This window comes from Hippichthys cyanospilos, chromosome 1, assembly GCF_059441005.1.
Source record: "Hippichthys cyanospilos isolate Australia breed blue-spotted pipefish chromosome 1, RoL_Hcya_1.0, whole genome shotgun sequence".
Lineage (NCBI taxonomy): Eukaryota > Metazoa > Chordata > Actinopteri > Syngnathiformes > Syngnathidae > Hippichthys > Hippichthys cyanospilos.
In genome coordinates, this window is record NC_142369.1 from 19,231,052 (window position 1) to 19,258,998 (window position 27,947).

General features: G+C 39.5%; 1 protein-coding gene across 5 annotated transcripts; it reads left to right on the plus strand.

The window, feature by feature from the left end:
• Window positions 1-26,894, plus strand: LOC148429567 (septin-2). 5 transcript variants are annotated; one of them, XM_088412216.1, is made up of 12 exons: window positions 1-360; window positions 9,292-9,350; window positions 9,475-9,574; window positions 9,679-9,765; window positions 10,087-10,210; window positions 11,128-11,262; window positions 12,313-12,430; window positions 23,187-23,288; window positions 24,143-24,288; window positions 24,418-24,501; window positions 24,584-24,641; window positions 25,650-26,894. In XM_088412216.1, exons 2-12 carry the CDS (start codon window positions 9,324-9,326, stop codon window positions 25,713-25,715), a joined length of 1,047 nt encoding a protein of 348 aa, XP_088268342.1. In that variant the 5' UTR covers window positions 1-360; window positions 9,292-9,323; the 3' UTR covers window positions 25,716-26,894. The 5 variants fall into 5 exon arrangements, with proteins under 5 accessions (XP_088268342.1, XP_088268334.1, XP_088268368.1 ...); XM_088412208.1 differs by lacking the exon at window positions 1-360 and adding an exon at window positions 2,117-2,265 and having other exon boundaries at window positions 9,293-9,350; XM_088412242.1 differs by lacking the exon at window positions 1-360 and adding an exon at window positions 2,619-2,686 and having other exon boundaries at window positions 9,293-9,350.
• Window positions 26,895-27,947: the final 1,053 nt, after the last annotated feature.

Below are 27,947 nucleotides of genomic sequence, written 5' to 3' on the forward strand. Positions count from 1 at the left end.
GAGTGTTCCAGCTGAAATGCACTTGTTTGCACCACCGTGGAGTATATGGGTTAAACGGGATTGGGTTAAACTTGGTTCGCAACATGACAACAATCGAAGTAACAACTGTTGCTGGCTCAGATCGTCCATACAGTACTACAACTTTCTAATATTTCACTGGCCATAATGTAGTCTCTTATGCCCAACAAGGCCTATACTGTACATGAAACAGATTTCACATTACTGTCTGAGCTTTGACTGTGAGCTGTTAAGAGGGGGCAGTTTGTCTTTGTAAATCATCAAAAGATAAAAGAGTAAAGGAGCTTTTCCGATGACAACGCAGAGATCATTTCAGATGAAAGAGCAAAAGGGAAAACAAAGGGAAAGTAAAATTAAAAAAAACTTCTTTTCAACAATATGTTCTCTGTGCCCCCACTACACTGAACAGTATATTCTCATTAATAGTGTGATTGCGGAGTATTAACACCAAAATCCTCCCGTTTTCATCCATCTCATTGAGTCACTTGCTGTTGACTGAAAAAGAAATTGCAACCCGAATCTCAGTAATCATACTTCCAACTTTTGTGCTCAATTGCTCATTTCCAGCGAGGATGTGTGTATGATGTCCCGATTTTTGGAAAGGCTCATTTGCCCCACCCTTTTGTGCCATTCCTGCACACTTTGCCTGAGCCCAAATCAATATTGATCTAAATCATTTTACCCCAAATCAATCCACCCATCCATTTTCTCAAGCTGCTTTTCCTCACAAGGGTCGCAGGCACCTGGTCCTTATCCCATCTGTCTATGGGCAATGGGCGGGGGAACCCCTGAAGTGGTTGCCAACCAATTCCAGGGCACACAGAGACGAACAACCATTCACACACCCAATCACACCTAAAGAAAATGTTTCTTTTTGTTGTAGATCCAACTCTGTCACAAGTCGATGACATTAAAATATGAAAATTGTGTAGTTGGAACCGTGCAATTTTCACATGCATGCAAGTTGTAACCTGGGCTCTCAAACTCTATGCGCACTTCTTGTAGATATATGTTTTACGTGTTTTTTAAGTTAGTCTTGTGAAATTCACAAGTCAAAATTGGTCGTTACCTGAGCCCTGAGAAAATGCGCTGCATTTGTTAGTTGATAAAAATGGCCACCTCTCGAAATGAATAAAAATGGGTGGCGTTTGCTGCTTAATTCAAATTCCACAAATACAGAATGCAAAATGCAGTTTCTAGACTGGCTGGGACACATAGAACATATTTGTGTAGACATACTTTTTGACTTGACATCCCCTGTAAACTCAAGCGTGTGCTCAAGGGAGTTTGTGTATGATTGTGTGGGGTGGGGCACTCATATAGCCAGGCATGTATTGTTTCCACCAACAGATCTTGAATTCCCATGCATATTACCACTCAGGGTAATACTGTAAAGGAATTGCAATGCCTTACCAATAGTGTCATTCTTGGCCACATAAAAGGGTGGTGCAGTACTTTCCATAAACATTCACTTAAAAAGTTAGTAAATATACCTGAGAAAATGTTGTATCTTTAACATGTGGTTTCTCTTTTACTTGAATAAACCAAAAGTATTGAAAATATGGACTAATTTAAGATGAAGCAAGCCTTTTACTTGTTCTGGAACTGCATTGTTTTCTCTAATTTAACAACACCCACGACACCACCCGATAATCAAGCAACTTGTCAGTTTAAATAGTTGTTTGAAACATATTTCCAAATCAGTCTTTTAAAAAATGTTCTAAATTACACAAAAGCACTGAATAAGTTGACAAAGTTGTAAACTAAAATCATGCAATTCAAAGTAATGTAATAGGGTAGGAGAATGTTACTTAATCATAATACAGTATCCAATAGCGGGTACCATTGAATACAGTATTGACAAATATTTCCTTCACAAAACAGTTAAAACTTGAAGTAAAAAAGCAAATTTTGGACCAATCTGTGTTGATGTACATCTAGTTTGCGTGTGGATTTCTATACATTTTAAGTTTGAACGTGCTCCTGAAACGCGATGTTCTTCTTCTTACGCGTGAAAATCTAGTGCTGGTCAGTCTAAGAAACTGTAACGCCGCGGATGCCATGTTGGATCGAAAATCATTCTTAGCCATTTGTCGGCTGAGCCGTAATGGCGTCTGCGGTGACAACTGAAACCCAGGCAGGACGAGGGTGGGCTCTTGGTTTGCGACTTCCGCGTCTCCTTTCCTGGGCTGGGACAGCGGCTTCAAACGAAACGTTCTTGTTCGCAAACTTTATCTCAAAGTTCAGGTAAGGCTTGAATGGGTTGTTCCGCGTCTGTTCTGTAAAGCGAATGTGCGAAAGTTAAAAAATAAATAACCAAGGCAGCAGCAACTGCAGGCGGTTCACTCAGTCGAACTTGGTAACATGACAACAACAATCGAAGTAACAACTGTTGCTGGCTTAGGCCGTTCTGTTTCAACAATTCGCTCCTTCCGAATGAATTAATTTGAAATATAGCCCATACACATTTCCCCGCATATTTTGAATGCCAATGACGCATTTTAAGTCGCTTAGAACATCCGTGTGTGTTTGACAGACAAACTGGGTGTGGTGGACAGCACAGCCGAAGTCCCAGGGAGGCAGGCCGTCATCAGTTTAGAAGGGTCCACGCTTTAACAAAAGCCTTTTAAAAGTATCATTTTTATGACATTAATCTGGGGCTGCACAGGTAATTTAATTGTACTCGATTTTTAACTGCCACGATTTGGTTATGTTGGTTGTAGGTCATATCAATCAAATATAATATCATCTCCGTAATATAAAATATAATCATAATGTATAAATCAGTTGTCGCCCAACACATTAAGATGGCAAAATAACAAGCAAATCAGCTGCAGTTAGGTCGAACGAATTTGAATGCAATGTTTTTTTTCCAAGACCCTCATCCATCTATTTTAAAATAAACAGTAACCAATAGCTTTTACATAAATGTTTTGGTATTCCCGTAAATTTTAGGCTCATTTTAAAATGCGGGCAAATGAACCATAAATTAGTTTGCAAGTCGGTCTATTTATTTACTTTTTTTTTTTTTTACTCTGTAAACACTTTAGCTAACATTCCTTTAAACATTCCTATTACTAAATTCTACCAATCAACTGTGGCATAAACATGAACCAGGAAAACATAAGATTACTACTATTGTGCAAAAAAAAAAAAAATCTGTACCTTCATCACTTCAACTTTTCATATTGCACAAAATAATGAACATAGATGTGGATGCTTTAAGCAGTGAAACTTGTGAACAGTGAAATTTTTCACTGAACTCAACCCATCTCTCCCCTGTCCATAATAACTGTAATATCCATAACTATAATGCCCTTGTGTGTGTTAAAAGCTTCACTCGCTAGTGGTTCTGTCTAGATCGCTTCTTTTACTGATAGAAATTAAATAGAAAAAACGGTTAACAAGTGCGTTGTCCCCAGCTGCTCTCAGCTGCTGCTTGATAACAACTATCTTGATAACAGTCTTCCTCGTGCGTGACAACAACAAACATTACAATACACAAAAATTCTTCCTTTTATAAGCAATGCCCAGATGAGCACTTTTTACTACTTTTTTGAGAAGGACCGCATTAGTGCAACTAGTCCTTCACACACTTTTCAAACAGTTATTAAAGGTACCATAAACCCAACATCTCATTTGAAAATAGGCTTCCAAGGAGCTTATTTATTATCCCATTGTCTTGCTTTATACACAACAGTGGGGAAAACATACTTTATTGTGCTTCTTAATAAAAGCTTAATCTACAGCCCATTCAAATCATCGACTTTCACATGTTACCCGCAAATCCCCCGTTGTTTAAAATTCTTCCTATCGAACATCTGATTAATACTCAACCTTTGATTGTAAAGTGGCACAAATGTAAATGTCTTCCTCCACTACAATAGGGGGAAACAATCATGGATTTTCATTGTCCCAAATATGGCCGAGGGCCACTATTGAGGAATTATCATCCATCTATACACTTGAGTATTTATGTGCAAATTTACTTGTATTTCTCTCCAAGCTGTAATATATGGGTGTCAGCGAGGCTTCTTTTTTTTTTTTGCAACAATTTATCTTTTCGACACAGCTTGATCTGCAACAATGTAGCAAATGATGTTCCGAGGGTCCGAGCTGAGTTTCTTCACCGTTAACTGACCTTTCTCCTTCCTGCGACCTAAACGTTGAGCGGCACAGGAGCGCCAAGTACGACATCTGTCTGACATTACAAGCTATGAAGGGAGGCGTCCTCCTCCATAGTGGTGTGCTGTGAATCGACAAACAACTTGGTCTATGTTGAAAATAACTATACTCGTGAGTGTTTTAGTTCCATAACTCGGAATTTCAATTCAGTTCTATTTGTCTAATTGTATTTTCTCATATTTTATCCGCTCTAATGGGTATCATGTCTCAATTAATTGTGTTGTCTGATGAAAGGAAAAAGCTACTCACCTCAAATAGACCCCGTTAGTGGTTACAAAACATCACGGTGTTGGTGTACTAAGCTCGTTTCACATTCTCTCAGTGCTCACTTTATGTTGACGGCGATTACATTTTCAGCCTTGGTATTAAAGGTTGTCTGCATGTGTCCCTAGACACCATCTTGGCCAAATCCAGATGGGCTAGACCTCAGAACACCTGTGACTCTCTTGAGAAATTGTGTTGAATGGAGAAAAAGGACAAGATGATACCACTTTGATAGCTGTAATTACAGTAAGTCTGCAACAGTATATTCCAGACAGAATAAGGCAGTGTTTTATTTTTCAGAGCCATCTTGTCCATTATTCAATATTTGGAAATAGAGCCCAGGAAGCATTGTTGCTTTAAATGGCAATGTGACAGGATTTCCCCAAAATGAAAATTTGTACGAAAATCGCCCCTGGAGGGCGGCACCATATACAATCTTGCTTTGAGTGTCAGATTGGGTAGGACTGGCTCTGGGATCATTACACAATACATTGATTTGGTTAGTTCCCTAAATAGCGTGACAAAACTACAGGATGGCAGTGAATTCAACAGAGAAGGGAAAACACGATGCAGTACAATGCTGTGTGTAGACAATATCCGGAAACAAGAAACACAAACGTCTTTAAATCCTCTTTCTGTCAAAACGCGCTGCATTATTAAAGGCGCTTTTCCTCCCATTCTGCAAAGTTCTAAGTACCACACAAGTGGGAAGGCTGTTATGTTTTTGACACACATATCCCATTAGATTCAGAAACAACTCATTCAATGTATACAACATCCATGGTAAGATTCGCACATACGTTTTTTTTTAAATACATGATGTATCACCACCAACAATCTTCAGTCTCCTCCCCTAAACCAGATGTCTGTCATAGTATGGATGTTTTAAGATTTGCGACCATAAATATTGAATGAGTTTAACGTTTGTTTTTGTCAGCCCAACCATTTTTCAGAGGAAGGAAAACTTTGTCATTTTCTTGCTTTTGTTCTTTTGCAAAAGATGTATCACATATAGAAACTTTAGCATGAACCTGTTAGTTTCATCTCCTGCTGCACAACACTAACAGTAGCCAAGAATCCATCCCTATTATAAGAAGGAATTCTTTAGCAACCAAACAACAGACAGCAGTGTGTCTAGCTCCACAGCTCCAAACAAGTCTTCCTACAAATAAAGGACACATCTGAAATATAGACCCTAATTCAACTTAATTCCTATTACAATGTAGTGAGGTAAATTAGGTCCACTGGCCAATTTTTGAGGAAGTATTGTATTTTTGTGTGTGTGTGTGTGTGAGTGTGTGTGTGTGTGGGGGGGGGGGGGGGGCAATTGTTGCAAAAATAAAAAAAACAGATGAATTCCACTATAAAAGTTAGTGTGAACACCAATCAATCAATGCTCAATTGGCCTTTGTTGAAATGTTTTATATAGATGTGGGGCATTTACTGGTTTTAGGGTAGACTGGTTTCTATAGCACCTTTCATACTCGATGTGCTTCACACATTAAAATTGTGTGTGTGTGTCTGTGGGTAGGGAGGGGGTTCGTTTGTGAACGTCTCATCACTAATTTCCCTCTTCTCGCACATTGAACAAAGCAAATGCTGCAAATGTCTTTGCAGCGGTCCTGTTTTCTCATTTTTAATTGAAGAAGGGTAAAATATGGAGCTTGTAGGTAGGATTTTTTTGTGTCATTAGTTCTGGAACCTTTCTGGCACACTGTATTATCCTTAGAGAGGTAACCTTATCACTTTGTGGTAAGTGTCACAGTTGTATTTAAGCGCTAAATAGCTGTTCATCAAGCATAATTACGTGAGCATCATGTCCATCTGCACTGTAATCTGCAAGTTTCACATTAGTTCATTGTTGCTCTTCTTCGTTGTACTTGTCAACAGCAGCTGCATGGATAAAAGTGTAAGGATATCACTTTGTTGCTATATGACTCCCACTTGTTTCAGTCATTTCCGATCGTGCCCCCATAACCATAAAGGGTCCATCCTGAACTTTAAACTCGCTGTTTGTGTTCTGAAGAGGCCCAGAGGTTTCCTTACGGTTGAAAGGTTTTCCCATCCCGCCTATTGTGGAACCTTTTCCTGCCCTCTGGGCTCATATTTTTAAGTGTTACTTAAACCGCGGCTTACTGACTAATATCGCGTCTTTATTAGTCTTGCCCACTACTGGTACATTTCCCCCCCGCAGAAAGTAATTATTTATAATCCGCCCCTTCCCCTTGTCAACAAGTATGTTTTTACCTGTGCCAAGCATCTCTTTCTTTGTTTAATCGAGTATCTGCAGGGTTCCCGTGATGTGTTGCCAGACAAAAGACGATTGTTTTTTTTATGCCTTTACAGTGTAGTAGTGTTTCTCAATTCTCCACATTAGGACCTTCACAGCTGGTCTGGACTCCAGCGGGCAAATAGTTCTGCTTGGGCTGCTTCCAGCCCATAGAAAAAACAAAAATGTAAATGCATTACTTGGCTGCATATCTGGCGTCACTGAAGGTGGCATTTTCACTTTTGGCTCAAGCCGTTTAATCCTCCTCACGTCTGGCTTCTTAATAGCTGTGCCAGAGTTTGTTTAAGCAGCTCAACAAGCCAGCTGATTAAATGGCCATTATTAATCAAGTGTGCCTCCTGCTTGTCCGGCCTGTTGTGTTGTCTTTGTGATGTTACCACCGTGATATTGAAATGTTGTTATTAATAACGCAGTTCCCACAGTGCTGGTCAAGAAATAACACTTTTGTGTAAGCGGGTATTGGTACCCAACTGTGTTCCCTTCATTAAGCTTGCGGTTCACTATCAAAGAACCACAAAATCATCTTTCGCTGTCCAGGTAATACAGTTGATGCTCAATTTCATTTACTCTCACAAATTCAATAATTAGAAAGACATGAACTCATTCAATAATCAAATAAATGTGAAGGTTGTCTAAGGAATTCAATTTGAATCAATGAATGAAATTACAATGAAAAACAAACCCAAATACTTGGTTTCATGTAAAGTCATAGTTATCTGATAAATAAGGGCAGGCGAGTACCCATACCCGGTATTGCTGTTGGATGGATACGAGCTTTTTTTCCAAGTACTTGGTACTCTCAGCGGCAGCCTATAACAATGACTATTAGCACCAATGACTGACAGAACTACATTCATTTCACTCCTCTCATTTGTTCGTGGCGGCCAGTTTAGGGTATATAGCGTCAGCTGGGATGGGCTGCAGTTCGCCCAGTACCCTGTTGACGATAAGCGCTATGAAAATGGATGGGCACACATCTTGTATTTCTATTGTGTAAATCTGTGAAGTGTTACCAAAGTGACAAATGCAAATTGTTCCTTTTTCTATCTTTTAATTTTGCTTCATATGACATTGGACTCCATAACTGAAAGGTAATCAGACAAAAGAATTGTAATTTTTGGGAATGAAATCGGAATAATGAAATTTCTATTCCTTCCCTTAGCCTTTCCAAACAGGACTGAGGTTAATGTTGCCATGTCAACGTATAAAGGAAGACTTTTGGGAAGCGGCGGTATAAACAACAATTGTTTCCCAAAGTACAGCTGTGCCAAAACCACATTGTCAGTTTGATAGATAGTCCCCTCACTATCATGTTGATGTGCGGGCTGCCACCATCTAATTCAGTTCAACCGTGTGAAATGTGCCCACTAAGTGCCCACCGATGTGTCACATGCCAGTGGAGAAAGGTCAGTTAAGGTTCCCATGCCACCACCCCCGAGAGTGCATCTCTGTTTGGCATTGTACAGCCGTCTGCCTCCTTCTTATGCTTATCACACTCCTCATGTCAAGGGCCAGTGTGTTGATGATAAAAAGGAGCCTGTTCTTCCTGCTTGGTCATTATGTGGCTAATTTATCATCCCGACTTGTTGCTCTGTCGTCTGTTCAGGGTCATAGAGGGAACAGGGTGCGCGAGGACCACTACAACAGTTTAATGGAGGTTTTGGAACAAACTTGGTTCACCGGGAGATTTTTAGCACAAAAGTACTTTCATATCATGAGTGTGATCTTCAGTATGGATGGATGTGTTTGTGTGGAACTGCTGAAAGGTGGCTTGTCATGTTCTCATGCTTCCCACCTGAGATAAATGGATCCATGTTCAGATATACGTGAAGTCCGTCTTTAAAACGGACAGTTTGGACAATTGCAGTAAATACTTCCATCAGTGTGTTAAAAGCGTTTGGTGTGGAAGAACTTGAGAGCCATGCAGTCAAGTACTTCAAACCTATAAGCCCTAACTAAATGTCTACCGTTTTTTCTATTCATCTCAAAACTCAACCAAAAAAACGACAAAATGGAGTTAGCCCCACTCAAGTTCTGTGATTTATATTTGGGATGAACTTTCACTGCGATTGTGAGTCAGCAGGCCTCTTCTCACATCCAGTATCAGTGTGCTTCTACCTCATTGTTTTCCTGCATAAGTGGACAAGAAGGAGAAAAATGTTTTAGCTGCAAAACGAGGTTGTAACGCTTATTTATTTTTATTTTTTTCATTCTCCTGTAGGTGTATTGTCCAAAACTTTGTAACACTCATGGTCCTTGCCATCGGTAATATAAAGATTAACTTGATCTATATGATCTATTCTACAAACAGCAATTGTCATTATATGTTGTATCCTATAAGTAAAATTTAAGTAACAAAATCTAGATATAGTACTACTGAGAAAGGCTTTTAGATTAAGATGCTGGTTTGAGAAAACATTTTTTTTCTTTCAAACAAAATCTGTCTTTTACTGGCAGGTGAGACAAGCCTCTACTCTAATGGTTCAAGAAAACGTTTTTTTTTTTCAAACAGAATCTTCTGTCTTTTTCTGGCAGGAGAAACGAGCCTTTACTGTAAACATCAGCAATGTCTCAGTCGGGAGAAAAAGGAAAGGTGAGTCACGCTGTGAGTTTGTATTCACACCTATCTGCAAATCCTGAGCAAAATGCAAGCGGGGAAATGCGCCTTTATCATTTTAGAGTGGCTGAAATATAAATTGTGTTGTTGTTTCCTGTAGTTCCCTGATGCTGCTGGTTATGTGGGGTTTGCAAACCTCCCAAACCAAGTTCACCGTAAGTCTGTGAAAAAAGGCTTTGAATTTACCCTCATGGTTGTAGGTGGGTGCCATTATTTCAAGTTTGAAACATTTGAACTACTTATTGGTTCTATGGTGTATTCTGACACTCCAAATATACTGTATGTTGCCTCTCTTTGTTTTCAGGAGAGTCAGGTTTGGGCAAATCAACGCTTATAAACAGCTTGTTTCTCACTGATCTCTACCCTGAACGCTACATTCCTGGCGCTGCAGGTAAACTCCCACAGACACACGTGCTTTTACATGAGCACATTGTAATAATAGAGAAATGTCTGCTACAGTGTCTCCAACTGAGCATTATTTCAAAAGGAATGCTGGGAATGTCGCACTTTGGCTTTAAACAATAATGCAGACCCCCACCCCTAATCCCAGGGTCATTCTGTACAATTTTTTATATGACAAAAACACAGTATTCCACGTAACCTGCTTGGAGCAGAAGGTCGTGACAGTGTTGCTCACCACATTGTGAAAACACCAAATATTGTGAGACCACTGGGGTTCTGTCTCTTTTCGACACGCTGTCCAATTTGACAGAAAAGATCGAGAGGACGGTCCAGATCGAGGCGTCTACAGTGGAGATCGAAGAGAGGGGAGTGAAGCTCCGCCTCACCGTGGTGGATACACCGGGATATGGCGACGCCATCAATAGCCAGGACTGGTATGTTGTTTTTTTTTTTGTTGTTGTTGTTTTTTTTTGCTTTGGAGGAAGAAAAAGTAAAAAGTGTGGTTTCCTATTCTTCTCTCCTGTCCTCAATTCACTTCTTAAGTTTCATACTTGACTCCTTTTTCACTACATCACCCTCCCTTATCCACCCAACTGATATGCCAGTGGTGTTACAATAACATTTTTTCAATGTGTACAAAAATGATAAACTGTTAAAATCATTATCAAGCAATTAAATTTTAATGACAGGATATGTCCTGTTGTAAATGGCTACAGTGAAGCCTTCCAAGGTCAAGCACAATCTTTCCAGTAGTACCAATTGACTTCCAACAAAGCAATGTATTATTATATGTAGAATATGATAGAAAAAAAATATGTAGAAAAAAAAAGGCCATCACCATGTTATCTTTATTAACTTTATAAATTGTGTTTTAAGTAACATTTTAACACTTTTTATTACCCACACAAAGGTAAATTACCGCTGAACGACTGGATGGATATCCATTCAGGCATGTGAAACAGGGCTACTGGTTTCGACCCTGTATCACAGCAAGTTCCATTTTCAGTTCTGTTGTCATCATCACACTGAATAAGGTTAGCTGTGAGATTGATTGATCCTCATTAAGGGCGCGCACCACAGCCGTCTTCAGCCAGGAGGCTGTGCACAAACCAATCACAAGACACGTTTAGACAGCAACTTCTCACACCTATGGACAATTTAGGTTTATTTATTTAAATAACAGGGGTGTTTTTTTGTGGGGGAGTGATGGGAAGGAGCTGGAGATCAAATGTACAATTACCTCCACAAAGGAAGACCAGTATGCAGATAGCAGATTTTATGGGCATTCGAATCTCAAGGTTCATCCCTTTTCACATTCTTTTCTTTTTCCATCCCACATGGTGCTGTGAAGTTTCAAGACCATCATTCAGTACATTGACAATCAGTTTGAGCGCTACCTTCATGACGAGAGTGGCCTCAACCGACGACACATCGTGGACAACAGGGTGCACTGCTGCTTTTACTTCATATCGCCTTTTGGACACGGGTAAGTAAATACATAATGACTTCATCTGACACTATAAGATTATCATCAAAGGGGAAGTCAAGTCCAAAATGTTCTAAATATTTAATGCTGCCCCACTAGTCTAAAATATTTTTGTTTGTGGAATATGAATGAAGCCCTTTTTCTGAATTAAGCAGTATTTGGGCTAGTGGGGGCACATAGAACATTTTTTTGTAAATACAAATTTTGACTCGATCCTCGTTCACTTGTTTTATAGGTCGTTTGCACATCACTCAGAGCAAAGAATTCTGGAATATCTTTTTTTTTTCTGCCAGAGCCATTGTGGTTGAGTTAGACGTGCGGTATACGGTGACACAGCTTTTAGGATTAATCATCAACTTGGATTAATATGGCATTTTCCGAGTTTGTTGTGGACTTGCCGGCTAATAGAAATCCGTCATATGAAAAGAAAGGTACTCTAATGTGGAGAAATTGACCAATACGCGTTGTCAAATGCAGATTTTTTTTTCAGTAGGGAATGCCTGGCCAAGTGTTTCATACCTCATGGTTAACTAGTTGCTCCTGACAAAATGCACTCTGATACAAAATATGAAAGTGAAAGTTTATAAATCAACTGGAGGTTTACTGCAACCATTTTCCAAAGTGATGAATGCAGACAATACACTTCAAAATCTTACTCAAAGTTGTTTCAATCGCAGGAGTATGTAATTCGCTGGTTGTTGTTAATGTGCCGATAACGGGTAATGTTTTGCCCTATACACCTGAAAATAATGGTGTGCTTGTGTGGTGCATATCTGCATATTGCTGTACATAATTAATTTGGGGATGAAGCTTCAACTTTATGGGGGTTTGGTGAACTTGATTTTTCCACACGGCTTGTTTTTTGCTTCAACCTATGTCTCAGTCTTGACAACTTCAAGATGAGGGAGTTGAAGACTGGTCACATGCAACTTATCGTTTTCTTTTCTCTTGTATTTTTATTTTATATGAAAGCCATTTATTTCCAAGCTTTTTCTGTCCTATTTGTGCTCTTTAGGTTATTTTTTCATTTTGTCATCCATTTCCCCCCAGGTTAAAGCCTTTGGATGTGGAATTTATGAAGGCCATCCACAGCAAAGTTAATATCGTCCCAGTCATTGCAAAAGCTGATACGCTGACCCTGAAGGAGAGGGATCGCTTGAAGAGGCGGGTAAGGCACGAACTCGATCTCATACGCTACTGCTGCTACAGTATAGACCATTCACTATTAATGTTCCAACAATCACTTGTTCATATTTAATGGCCTGTGTTTATGCGAGGAAGTAAATGTGTGCCTCCCTGAGGAACTTGATGATTTATGCTTCTATTTATTTATTTATTTTTTTACTTTTTTTGTTGTTGTTTACAAAATAAAAGTATGGCAACACAGGTGTTTACAGAGTAGATGAGCTCATTTCATCCAGCTCGTCCTTCATACTTCCTTTTGGAGCGCCTCCAAGTGTCAGGCTGCTTGCTTGCTCCCAAGTTTCCTGCTGACGATAGGTGGAAGGACGCAGTTGGACAATACACACGTCACAACTGATCGCATTCATCGCAGGCTTTTCCTGCCGCTGATTACTCTCCGACATAAATTACTTTTTCAACCTGGGAGCTTTTTAATTGGAAGTCACCCCAGCTAGCTCTTCAAAGCTCAGAGCCTCCCCTCCTGTGCCTTATTCAGGGCCCGGAGCCGGCGGTCTGGCAGGCATCAGGGCACCAGCTCAAAGGAGTCTATTCACTTTCACAGGAAATTTGGGCTGCGGAATTTTTTCCACAGCAAGACTGCTTGAATATCGCTGAGATGGCATTTTGTGGAATTGTAAGGTTGTTCTTTGGGGCAAACAACAGTTTAATTTACTCACCTTTGTGTGTAATTACCATACAGTATACATGGTTAAATTAATAGTATCTTTTCAGAGGGACTCATTTTGATGCCAAATGCACAAAATAAGTGCATATAGTATAGGCATAAATTATACAGCACACAGAAATACTTTTGTAACAGTGATAAAGAAGTTAAAGTTGAGTAAACTATCAGGAGTTTTGGTTTGTTTGTTTACTTGCAAAGATTTTTTGTTAATACATTGCATTGACACTTGACTCTTCCGGACTAAAATATCAAGCCCATTGTTTTGTTTTGTTTTTTCAGTTCAAAGGAAACTTTTGAATTGAGCCGGAGAGATTTCCATCCACTATTGCTGTCTGGAGGGCAGTAATAGTTTCAGTGGAGGTGTGAGTGGAAGATGTGAAATTCCGCCATTGGATACAATTGTCTTGAACGGGCTTGTCGGCCAAATCATACTTTGTTGTCTTGCGTTGTATTGTGACCTCCATCAACCCTTCCTGTGGCATTTTGGATTGAGCAAAACTTTAGTTTCCTGTCACAGCTGACCTCAGTCCTAAACTCCTTCAGACAATATGCACAAGTATTGACAAGTTTTCCTGCTTGGTTCCAGGAAAACCCATTAATGTTAGGAAATACAGAGGGTTGGGCAAAAGAAATCAGCCTTCATGTTTATTTGTTTATTTGGTCCATAGTGCTTTGACTCCCATCTCTTGCCAGTTGGGTTGAACTTTTGTCCCTCACGCAGTTTTACTGGCATCTGTCGCCATTTGCAGTCCATGTGTTAAGCTCACTGGGTCATCCCACTCAGTTCACACCGGACTAACAGATCCGTTAAATGGATGTGCAACATGTTACATGTGTGCGGATGTTTTACTTCAATATAGGGGGGGGTCATCTCTTTACAGTTGTACAAACTTTGGGTAGGCTACAACAGATATTCCACAGTATGGCCCCTACTTCAGTTTTTGGGCCAGGATTCAGTACATATTTTTATAAAAAGAATACTGCAGACTTGACCAGAAAATCTTAAGACTACTTACAGTATACCTGACAAGCTGACATCCGTTTTGTCGTATTGTGGCAGCGGTTCAGTTTCGTCTTGTGCTTGCTGAGTTTTGAGCCATTTTTTCTGATTTTGTTTGGCCAGATTTCAAGGATTCTCCTTAAGGGACACAACATTTATTTAGCCATCTTCAGCAGTTAAAAAGTATTTTTTTTTCTATGATTAATTGGATAACTATATTATTTTTATGTACAAATAATAGATCCAAAAAACACATTTTGCCACTTAATGTTGACTGAAAGTACATGATAAAAATCAGATGACTGTGAGAGCAACCACTCACAGCTTAGCTTGCGAATGCAGCATTGTTACATTAAAAAAACATAAAAAAAAACGGTGAGCTGTAAGTGCCTGAGCCGTGAGCATGTGATGTCATTTTCAGTTGACAGCAAGTGGCAAAATGTGCTTTTTAAAGGTATTATTTGTGCAAGAAATAGAATTTAGTTCTCAAAATAATTAACGACACTATATTTTTTCTTGGTGAAATAAGCAAATTATCGATGCATTTAAATAGTTGATAGTGAGGAGTTGTTATTTTTGTACAGTGATATGGAGAGATCATATATCTAAATGTACTGGAGTTTAATTTCTCTCCCACTCACTTAAAACACTCACACATATTAAACAATATTCACACCAATTCTACACTCATTTTCATTATGCAGTAAAGCAAAGGATTGCTGTCTTTAAAGGGGAAAATTGTTAATAACAATAAAATTTGGTGCTCTGCCAGAAAAAGTATACTCATAATAATGTCTAAGCATTTGGCTGCTTCGATCACATTTGGTTGCTTAGATCAGATTAGCTGAAGTGGTTCTTCTGGGAACACGTGTGCATCCTGTCATAATGTCCAGTAGAACCAAGTTGAACAGCACGCCTTCCTTTGGTGGTCCAGTGCCAGCAGCCTTGAAGGGAGGGTGATGCATAGCCTGCAGAATTTCTCACACACAATATTTCGTTTTTTATTTATATTTTGCTGGACATTTGTCTCTCAGTAAATGAGACCTCCCGCCTCAGTATGCACTTTCTCTTGTTAAAGTGAGGGGAAACAGCTTGTACAGAACAATATACATTTCCTGCAATGTGTCATGACCTACGTCAGGGGACGGCCTGTTGCCGCAAGCCGCTCCGACTAACAACAAGGGGGCAAAAAATTTACTGTTGTAAATATTTTCTTTTTCTCACTGTTGATTGTTTCTTGCCCAGTCTATTCGTTTCCTCTCTTGAAATGCCCCCCGCTCCCCTTCCCACTCTCCTACCTTTTGCTGTTTTTTTTCCCCTCTGCCTGTTCTAATGCCCGTTTCTTTCGGCGGGGTCGCGGCGGTCACCTGCTCATAAATTGCCCAGAGTATATTGAGAGGCTGATCCTTGCTTTCAGTCTGGGGCCTTACAGTCATATCCTGTGTAGGGCTTGGGTCTCGATCAGCTTTACTGTCTTTTGTTCTTGTCTCAACGGAGAAGAAAGTGCACATCTGGTTTAGATGGGAAACAAAACTCTGGTGTATGTCTTTACTACACATCTACAGCAATCTTTTAACAGTCTACTATCAGCAATTGAAGTAAAGGACACATCTTTCAGCTTCAAGTGCATTGAATGGATAGCTCATCCAGGATGTCAGCTTCCTTCCAGCTCTATAAAACTTTACACAGTCATAAAATATTTCATAGTGCCTTACTTGCCCATTTTCTTGTCATTTTTTTAACTTTTGCCACTAATTCAGTTAGAACACATTTTTGGAGTTTTCTTCACTTTTGAACATAACACTTGAAAGGCTTGAAAAAAACAATGTTACTGGATTATTATTAGAAAGGGTGAAAAGTGAAACTGGAGAGGATATGATGCAAGACTGGATTGCAGGTTTAGTAGCTTTTCAAGAATAAGTCAGGACTTATGAATCATCCTTTTCAGTGTTTATCAGAATTCAACGAGTGATTTGTCAAGGGTCACACCCTCAGCTTGGCTGCACTTTTGTGTGTTTCTTTGTGAAGATTACTGTCTAAAACCATAGTTTGGCAAGTGTTGGAGAACTCATCAAGTCTTCTTTTCCTGCATGAGTCTTTTGGAAATAGACAATAGTGGTAGGCTCTTACGTCTCTGTTCCCTTCTGTTTCCTCCTCTCTTGGCTTTTCCCCTTCCATGTCCTCATCTCCTTTCTTCTCCCTGCCACCTTTTTTTGTTTCGCCCCCATCCTTATTACACCGGCTCTCTTCCTCTCACGCTGTAACCCCCCCCCCACACACACACACACACACACACACACATCTCTGGCCACTCAGCTGCTGTAATTCACCCCCGGCCGGGGCACAGTCACAGTTTTCCCCTCATTGTCTGCCTCAATGTCGTCTCCCTAAAGCACTCGAGCATGCGCTCCTGTGTGAACAAATCCTACGGCCCCGCAGGGACACATTTTTGTTCAGGATGATCGTACCAGCCCGTGTTTTCTTCGAGTACAATAACATAATCTTAAAGCTGTTTCAACATTGGCGAGGTCTGTTGAGCTAGAAAAGATCAGGTGGGCTTTTTGAGATCTTTCTTTTTTGATGGGAAAGTTAAAAATGAACCACATATGTCAAGACAGAAGAGCTTTGATTTGTGTTTTTCAAAGGTTTCATCATTTAAGTTTTGAAATAAACAGAGTTTATATTTTTGTAGGGATGGGTATGTTTCCTAACTTGAAGATGGCTAGAATAACCTGCACATTTATTTTACTGTAATCTTTTGAAATCAATACAAAAGTGTCTTTGAATGTTCTGATTCACTCTTTTGTTGCCAATGTTGTACTGAAGAGATTAACAGTGACTAGAGGTTTTGCCTTTGCGTAGATGTATCTTAACTTCCCTGAGCTGATGATTTCATGAAGTTCTTCTTTTTGGATGCTCTACTAGTTCAAGACCAAATCAACAGCGCCTCTACTGGTTAAAGCTAATTAGTGCACACTGTTTTCAGTTTCAAATGACAGAAATCTTAATGATCACTTCTTCAGTTACTAAGTCCAAACTACACAATTTTTTGGGGAAACTGTCTCCTAACCGCGAGCCTTCCTATGTCGTGCTTGTCTGCCTTGTCTTCCTTTGTGTGTTTTAGAGCCCATGCCGGCTCTTTTTCCTGCCACTGTTAGAAACACGCGGATATATTTATTTTTGTGCCCTGCCATAGTCTTTGTGCCAGGGCATGCTCACTATCTCCCCGGTTTAAAACAATAAATAGGCACTTTTCCTCATCAAGCAGGCTACTTCTTAGCACACAATCATTTGCTCCCTGGCGACAGTTTTCTTCTTCCTGTAGAATCACCAGAGAGTCTTCTTAAACTTTTGACACCCCTTTGATTTGGTGACCAACAGCAGAGGGTCACGTGTGGTAGAAGAACGCAAGCCTCGCACTGTCCCCTTTCCATGTGTTTTAAACACGAGATTACGTGAGTAGCTCAATTGTTCCTCTCCACGCTTTTTGATCCAAGGGAAAAATGGGTGGTCTTAAAAGTGCTAAGTCTTACAGAAAGACAATAGGAGGGAGAGAGGTGTGTAAGAACGTTGATCACTGTGAAGTCTTGTGACGCCTCGACGTAACCAAGGTAGCACCGACTTCCTCGGTACTTTCCATCAGAACAAATCCAGCTGTTCTGGTCCGGTCTGTTCCAGTCTGAGCTGTCCTTCAGACCCTGATGGGATCTATCTGGAATGTGCGTGAAGAATCTTTAATCCTGTGCACACAGTGGTATTGTTTCTTTCTGTGCCACTTAATGTGAGCCTGTGCAGCTCAGACACAAAAATCACTTGTGGTACCACTCCTCCCATTCGCTGTTTTTCCCAAGACGTTGACGCCAGATTACACGAGATCAGAGAGTGAGGTGGCAGCCAGTTATGCGAGAGACGTGGCCCCTCGTTTATCATCAGGTATTGTTGAGGCTCCTTCATCCTCTGAAAGACTCCCTGTGGACAGCAGTTTGCTTGACTATTGTTTCCTGGTTACAGGCAAACACTTGTGTATATCAGGGACTGGCTACACATGACACTTTTTAGCTAAAAGTGAAACTGGGTAATATGTCATCTGTGTAGTGAAGACTGAAAATGCAAACTGAAACACGTTTGAACTTTTTGAAGAAACAAATCCAGTTTAGTTATTCTTCTCTGTTGTGTCTGCAGCTGGACTGAAGTCTATCAACAGTTGACTAAAGTTTGTGGACCGGTCATCAGACAAACAAACATTCAAACTCACATTACACCTTACACACCTTAGTTTTTGAAAACTTAGAAATAAAACTAACCATACCAAATAATTTGTGGATACACGCGCCTTGGTATACTTTTAGTTTGAAGTTGTTCCTGGAAGCTTGTCGTGACAACGGCATACCTGACTGTTTACTTTCTACTGCTCAAACTTTTTTTCCGGCAATCCAAAAGAGCCATGGTCTGCTTGAAGCGCCACAAAATTGAAAGCCTTCTAAAACCCTTATCATGAAGGCAACACATGCCATAAGTATCTATATTAGTTATATTAGCCTATTATCAAAATGACTATGTAGGCTACAAGAATGAGCTTTCATGATTAAATGAAAAAATGAAAAATTTTACTTTTTCTGCAGCTCATGCAATCCTGGAGAGAATGATGCACCCCGTGACTTCTCTGCAGTATGTATGATGGTGCTTAAAAATTCAACTTCCATTACAATAGTAATGCACTATGATTTGTTGCATCGCTAAAATGATAGAAATACAATAAACAAATCAGACTTTTGTTGTTGTTTTCATCCGGAGGATTCAAAATAACAACAACAAAAAAAGAGTGTTTGGACTTGAACAACAAAACACAATATCCCTATGTGTCGTTCCAAATAGCTGACGAAAATCAGAAATCCCATTTTAGTTTGTATTTACACTGACGTCTTAACTAAAATATGTTGATTGTCAACATAAAAAATGCACATTCATAATTAAGTGGAAATGTGTTATTTTGTCCTCTGCGTTTATATTTGTACTTTACCACTTGGCTAAATATCAAAAGTCTCAATAGCTGCAACACTACAGGAGAAATACACATTGCTCTGATTATTTTCAAATCACCCGTGTGGCGATATTTTAAATTTCAAGTTGAAGAGAAGGATAATGAAATATTGGCAGATGAGAAAAAAAACGTTTGTACACACTGCAAAAAAAATTCATACACCAAAGCGAATATGATTTGTATGCATTTTGTTCAGCTATTCTGTAATTAGAAAGATCGCAGCTGAAAAATGAGCCTGACCTATTTTTATACTTGCTCGCTAGGTCGTTAATTTTCTTGCAGACTGCTCAGTAAAAGTCAAGATTTTCAAAACTGTAAAATGTATATTAGGCATTATTTTCTGTTACAGATTTTTCTCGTTTCATGTCCGCGGAATCCAGTCTCGTCTTGCGGGATTTGGGTCTTATCCTTCGTTATCAGCAATAGAACATGGATTGATTTCAAGCAAAACAGTTTTCTAACCAAAAAGCTGAGAGAATTTGATTATTGTGAAAAGGAAACTTGTACAGCTACCACCGCGTTGGCCTTTTTCTCCCTTATAATTGATGTGGCAAGCTAAGATTCAGCCAAATCTGTATTTTGTATTTGAAAACGGTGCTTAATTTGAAATAAATAGTGACGCAATGCTCCCATTTACAGGGATTTGAAACCCTCTTCCACAACTACCCAAAAACAGAATTGACCAATACATACAGCATTCAATGTAAATGTAAATATACTGTATTTGACAGTGAATAGTCAACCCAGGCTAAAGCTCTCCAACAGTACCTTCTGGACACCAAATAATACTTTCAGGGATTTAATGCCATCTTCATAGCAGTGAAGAAAGCAGAAAGCAAACAGCACATTTTGCAGAGACTTTGCTTATTCTTATTCACCATTTTCATTGGCAGCTCATCTTACAGTGTAAATGCCTCTCCACTGATATCAATCAGTGAAATGTGATTCATATAAAAATATAACATTCTTTCTCCTGCTTTTTCGCTGCTCTTATCTTGTAGTTTACACGAATTTCCATATTGACCCATTACTCTCCAGCTGGCACACCCCCATCCACCAATGATATCCACTCAAGACTTGGTTTATCATTCTGATACATGCAAATAAAATTCATCTCAAAATGATGCATAGCTTTTCTGCCTGCAGCGGCTCCGCACAAGCTGGCAGGCAGCTTGAGGATTACATAAATGCTGCTTCTTGTCGTTTTTCTGAGCAAGCTTTGTTTTTCTTGCTGCGTTCTTCTTTTGTGGTGCACATTCCTCAGGAGCAAGTGCATTTCAGGAAGATGGAGAGCTTTTCTGTACATTTACAGAGTAATTAGTGAAGCTTGATGGAGTCCTGCCTCTTCAAGTGTGTGCTTTTTTTTCTGGTTGGATTGCTCTCTCTCCCTCAGTTTTGTTGATTTCCTAAGAGTGCTCCCGAGCTCGTTTTTACTTCCAAGTATTGTTCCCAGTGGTTGACCAGGCCAGAGGAGGCTCGCCTCTGTCTTTAACAACTATGATTTCAGATGTGTGTGTGGTTCAGATGTGTGTTGTGTGCGTTCCATTGACTAGACTGTTGATCACAGTCACACCCTGCAGTGCTCTCTTTCCTTTGTTGTATTGTAAACTTTCCTTGTTATCCCTAAGAAGGTGTTAGTTGATGGGTTTGTTTCTTGGCTTGAGAGAAAAAAAAAAAGACATATTTTCTTTCTGCTAGTCATCAGGATTGAGTAGTTGATGAGTTTCTCATGTGATGACAGTGTTTGGGATTGACTTTGTGCAACATCACCCCATTTCTAACTCCATATAGAGTTAGTAACCTATTTTTGGTTTCATTTTACTGGGATTGAACAAAATGCAAATAGAAAATCAGTCTCCACCCTTATTTTTCTCATAAATGCTGCGTGGATATTTTTCCAGAAACAATGCTTCATATTAAGCTACGGCGTTAACCAGAAGCTCAGGCTTCCTTTTCTAATTAATATAGAGTTTGACTCTCGGGGGGCATTGTTTGCTGCCTTGACGACACTGAGCGGACTTGCATAGCCAAGCATAACAGCTCGAAGTGAGTGGGGGTGTCTTGTAGCTGCACAGGATGGTCATAAAATCAAGATCCTGCTGCCAACTTTTGTGCGCCAACGAAAATAGAAAACTACAAGGAGGGAGAGTGTGGTGAAGCAAGAGGGGTTAAGCAAAGCTGCTGGAGACAACAAGGATTCGGAGGAAGGAAGGCCGTGGTTTTTGGCACCTGTTCACGATTAAAGGTGTCACGCCTTACAAGTTGCCACATGTTGCTGAGCACGTATCGTTATCCTGTTCATAACAACATTGCCCATTGTACGCAACTTGTCCATTGTGGCATCAATCCCAAAACCACCTTACATCATTGACCTTAATCTAAATGAGTAGTGCCTTCCATTGCAAACCGCTTGTACAATTTCTTGTTTTCCTTTTCCACGTGATGCTCATCTTTCTTTACAGTGGTCCACAATCCACACAGCCACACATTCTGAACATTGAATTTCATGTACAGTATAGTTTTTGTGTTACTAGCTTGACACAATGTCATCACATCATAATGGATTTCACTGTTTTGGCATGGTTAAAATAAATTATATCCAACTGCTGTCAAAATACACTGCCGCTCAAAGTGAAATAATGAGGAAGAAAGTTTTGTATTAACCTTTTGTGTAAACATACAAAAAAAAAGATTGATCTTTAAGAAAGACAGAACAAAAAAAAAAATCTGATTTTTTGGGTCAAAAGAAAGTGCCATCTTCTAAAAAAAAAAAAGGGGGGGGGGGGATCAAAATGGCACATCGTAGCCTTAAACTTTTGTTACGTGTAATTAAAAAAAAAACAGACTACTGCCTCACTGTTATTTTACATTTAGGACCCCGATTGCATTAAATCTCCTCTGTTATGTACTTCTCTTTTTCTTTCAAATTAAGCAATTGATACTAAATTGGAAGTCTAATTCTTAGATGACACCGTCTCAGAATTCACATAAAAATATCAAGAAGACGAATGATGTTTAACAATCCCCATGCCTACATCTTAGAACTTGTGCACTGATGGTTTGTTGTTTGTTTCTTTGTTTCCTGCCATTGTGTGAAGCATGTTTATTTTCTCATCGAGCGCAGACTTTCCCGAAACTGTACAGTCGCAGCTTGAACCAAAGCCGTGTTTGTCCACCTTCCATGTTGGAGGCGTCGAGAAGAAGTCCCGATCTTGTGTCATGCTCACCAAAGGATGTTTGTTTTTACATCTGCAGCACAACAATACCTAACCCGCCCTCCTGCACATATGCCTCACTGAGAAAACAAGCTTTAGCCATAACAAGCGTGCAAGCAGGAGCTGCTCTCCGTAGGAAAAGCTGCTGTCACTTCCCGGGATCGGAGCTGACTCACCGCTGTCCCTTTATACTTTAGCCTACATGAAAGTGGTCCCCAAAAGTCAGGAAAACAAGGTTTGACGTCGCTTGGCTCCGTTACATAACAATACAGTAGAGAATACAAAAGACAAATGCTGCCTTGATGTTTAGAATAATAAATACTGACATGTGTCCCATGGTCAGTGTAAAGAAAGCCCCTTTGTTTGAAAAGGTCTCTGCTCTCGGCAGACTTTACCTGTGAGAAGTTGACTCTTTAGGACTTATGATTTGAAACACACACACACACACAGTTGACTTATTTTTCACCTTCCACCCCCTTTCTTTCTCCGCACTCACATCCTCCATGGGGGTTTTGATTAAGTGTGTTGCCGCAACAATATGCATACATGCTCCCACCCACCTGTTGGACTATGAAGCTTCCTTCTATGTTTATGGCTCTCAACTGCAGCTGTGTTTTTACCAAGAGCGCCAGCGTGCTTGAAACAAAGACTTGTGTTTTAGTGTGGATGTGTAGGTGCTCCTGAGAGTATTAGTTTTATGAAACATTTTTTGGGTTTCCACATCTGATCTGAGGCTTGGAGAAAGGAGTGTTTGCAAAGTGGTCATGACCCCGGCCGGCTCACCCTTTTTCTGCATTTCAGATCCTGGATGAGATCGCGGAGCACGGAATTCGAATCTATCAGCTACCTGACGCTGACTCCGACGAGGATGAGGAGTTCAAGGAGCAGACCAGAGTTCTCAAGGTGAGTCGTCCGTGCTACAGTATAACTACGTCTCCACCTACTGGTGATGAAGTTGACCTTCATCTTCATTCACAAACCACCACATGCTCGTGTGCAGGCGCAATAAACTACAAAATTGTCAGGTTTTTTTTTCTTTCTTCTTGTCCAGGTCAAAAGTGAAGCGCATACTGTATACAGACTAACAAAGACATGCAAAAGAGATGCAAAAAAATACATTTGTGAATCTCAACCTGATTTTATATTGAAAATATTTTTTTAATGCAATGTTTTAATAAAATTTGCTCGATAAACTCTAAAAATCTGAATGATTAAAAACTAAACCTTAAAATATTTCACACAGTGTGTTCCCTCTGGTATGTTTGCATTGGTCACCAGAGGGTACAATACTCCAGGCATCCAAGCGGAGAAGGTTTTCACATCTAAGTAATGAGAATATGCAAACATTTTATTTAGAATTTACAGAGGATGAAGAATATATGCCTCACAATGTTATTGCAATGCTAACCTTGCTGCTTCACATTTTTGTGTTGCAATATCTGTAGCTTAATTTGTCTCTATTTGTCAGCACATCTTTTATGGTTTGCCTTGTGTGTTACCATTAAACTATCAGACTTTCCTAAACCGATGCTATGCGGTTATTTTAAATGTACAACATGAAATTCTCAGTTAGTTTGATTGTAACCGGCAACTCGAAATGGCAATAAAAACTTTGAAGCCTCTCTTTTTTTTTTCTTTTTTTTTTAACTGCTGATTCTTGTTTAGTGAATTGAGTTGAATGACACCAGCTAGTGGCCTAAATTAAATTACCCATATTATTCTTAATTAATTGAGATGCCTGTCAATCTTCTCCTCAGGCCAGCATTCCTTTTGCTGTGATTGGCTCCAACCAGCTGATCGAGGTGAAGGGCAAGAAGATCCGAGGCCGCCTGTACCCCTGGGGGGTCGTGGAGGTGGAGAACCCCGAGCACAATGACTTCCTCAAGCTGCGAACCATGCTCGTGTAAGTCTTTGTAAGGCAAACAGACCTTAACCTTCTTCCAACGACTTCAGAAATTTGCCTCGGGGCGATTCCCCCCCTCCCTCCCAAGAATCCGATGACCACATCAAAAGTATGCCATGCCCATTGCAGGACGCACATGCAAGATCTGCAAGAGGTGACTCAGGACCTGCATTACGAGAACTTCCGCTCAGAGAGGCTGAAGAGAGCCGGAAGGTAGGATGCTTTTATGTCAGATAACACCGCAGAGGAACTGCTAGTTTCCGTGTTTAATCCCGGAATGTTTGCTTCCCTGCAGAGCTGTGGATGAAGATGTGATGGATAAAGACCAGATACTGCTACAGAAAGAGGCGGAGGTACACAAACACACACGTACACACTCAATACAATAGGCAAATGAGTCTGTTATCTCGTGTATCAATTGTTTACTCGTTTGGCCCAAGCAGCGGTGCACACGTCGTTTGGCCACGGTCAACTTCCTAATGAGCCTTGATGATCCTGTTTGTCTTACAATCCTGAGCAGGCAGCTGCAATCAGAGCTGGGTGTAAACAATATTATATACGTCAGGCAGTTTATGACCTCACTTCCTGTCCGGATGTCCTGGCCCACTTTTATGGTGGGAATGACATCCATTTGAAAAGAATAAGAAAAAAAAATAAGCTCAAACAATGGCCCTCTTGAAATGTCATTTTGCATAGTTTGTTTGTACTTTAACAGAGTTTTTGTTGTTGTTGTTGTTGTTGTTGAAATACATCAAAGAAAATTGGAACAATACCTGTCCAAACCATGAATAATCATTTGCACTTTAAAGTGCTTGTGATTTATTTTTAAAGGAAGTATGTATTTCCACTTAAGATGATTTAAAATATGATGTTCTAAAGGGGAAATCAAGTGGATTTTTTTTCTTTGCAATAACATGTTCAATGTGTGACCCCTCTTATCTAAAATGACATTCTAAATAACACTAGTAGAATAAGAACTAAAGACACGCCTCCTCCTTGCTTCAAAGGGGACAGACATTTTGTCCTTCTACCGCCCTCTGCTGTCTACTGACTTCTTTGACATTGTGAACCTCACATAACTTAACCCCGGAAACCTGTGTAGAATTAATGATTGAATGGAAAAATAAAACATTTAATAAACACTTCACGGCTTAATAATCAAAAATAGCTGGAATTTCAAATGACAATATTTCACTATAGAAACAAAATTGACATGTAGCGTCTAAAGTTCATCTTTTTGCTCACAAGACAGCTGCAGGGAGCCAAGGAGCTTTGATTTGAAACTATAAACTTGTGCGTTTTTCCAAGCATTATTATTCTCCCTTTTTTATCCTCATCTTTGTTGTTTGACTCTCCTTTAGCTGAGACGCATGCAAGAGATGATCGCTCAGATGCAGGCGCAAATGAAGATGAAATCAGACGAGTGAAACACACACACGATGCTGTCACCCGATACAACCTGCAAAAGTGTGTTCAGGAACCCCTGGTATTCTGCACCATCTTTGCATGCCATTAATGTTTGACGTTTAAAAAAAAAAAAATCATATACACAGCTTTCTGTGCCTCTTACTCATATGCATAAAGTTCATTGGTGGATTCCTGTTTGTTGGTTGTTACTGATGTGATCTGTCAGGCTGCCGGTTAATACAGCACTATCACACTCATGCGCAACAAAAGGTTTTCGGTTCAGTCTTAATAATTGTCAATTTTGGGACTATTATGAGCACTTTGACGTGATACGTCAACTGTTTGCCTCTGTTCAAGTCACACATGTGACCTGTTATTTTCCTGTCAGGTTTTTCATTTTGTCCACCTTGTCCTATCACAAATGTTTCTAACACTACTAGAAAAATAATAACAATAATACACTCACAGATGATGTGTGTCATTTTGCCACTATCTTTGTATTTATTAGATGTGTGATGTCATTGTCTAAAATACAAAAGCTTGTGTTTAGCAAAAGCGTATTGACAATACTGTGGTATCTCGACTAAAGAGCTACCCGGTTTTTCAGATGCAAGCCATCATTTGGACTACTTTTGTCTTCAGTTGCAAAAAAAAATTCATTCATAAGCCCAAGCAGTGAAACTCACAACAAACATCAAAATATGCCAAGAGCTTGCATTTTTCGCTTTATTTTCACTCCAAGTTTACTGTAAAGCTAAAATGTTAAAAAAAAAAAAAAAAGTATTTCTTTTACCAAAATCAAAGTTACTTTCCCAGAAATTTGTTAGCATAATGCTATGGGAAATAAAGAGACTAACAACACTATCACTGACGTCATGGTGGTTATACATCTTTAAACATGTCATTTAAACAGAAATGGCAGCAGCATATGCAGACAATTTATATTAATGCTAACGAGCGTGGTCACGGGACACGTTTGCCTGTGAATCAAAGCAGCGCTGTATGGCCAGTTTTTACAGCACATGCAAAGTATTCCGTTTTTGTTTTTTCTTGTAAAAAAATATTGTTTTGTGGACTCATATAAAATATGTCATCACTTATGTGCCATTCACATGACTCTTTTTATACTGTCATGCATTTGTTAACCTTGACTGATCAGGTTTACTCCCACTGCAATAAAACATTGTTTACAGAAAATATTTCTAGTTCCTGTTTGTTCCTGTTTTCGTTTAGCACTGTTCGCATATGGCTGATGAAGTAACATGCCCTGGTCACATTCCACCTGTGCTTTTGTAACTCTTGTCATTGCTGGTCTACCACCAAAAGGTTTTACCTAAATTTCCAGTGAGCAAGAACACTCTGCGATATGTAAGTCAATTCCACAAAAACCTTGCTTCCCACTCTCTGATAAAAGTGTTATCACTTTGTTGTGAGATTAAGGTGTTTGGTTGTTGACGTAGTTGTGACGAAAACAGGCAGGGGGTCAGTATTTTATCCCAATTTTCCTGCAAATGAAAGATGGCAGAGATTGTATCTAACCTTAAAATGATTTAAAATACAACATACAGGCTATGTTTAGCAAAGTATGACAAACGATGGACCAAGAGAAATCCAGATATATTTGAGTCAATGACCTAGAAAAATGAGTATTCACAGGCTGCACATGAAAGTTTAAAACTTAAGGTCAGAAAAATACCAGTTTACTAATTGTCATTAACACTCTGCTAATTTAACGGGAAATCCCCCACTCCGTAGGACTAATATTGAAAATGTAATCTGACAATGCCTCAGCAGGACATGTCAAGATCCGGACACTAAAATCTGTACTCCCATGCATTGAAATACTTAAGAAAAAAATCCTTAAGAAAAAGACGCAACAATAAATGTCATTTATGTATTTTTTAATTAATTAAAACGGATTTGACTACAAAAAAATTGAAATAGAAATTTTTCACTGAGTACTGAACTATGTAACCGCAATAATTATATATCAAATAAGAGCTAATATTGTTATTCACAAGTGTCATATGCGTTCTGTATTGTGTTCTTTGCGGAATTCTTGCAAGACAAATAATGTTATTTCTGAGATGAAGTCCTTTCATATGTGTTCAGTCCTATTGTGAAGGCTTCACAACAAGACAGACTTGACTAGGATGTTAAAATCATGGACCTCAAAATAAGTCAAATCTGCTCATTATATAAAATATACCAATCGATTAAAAAAGGCATGATAAAACGGAAGTAACTAGTCA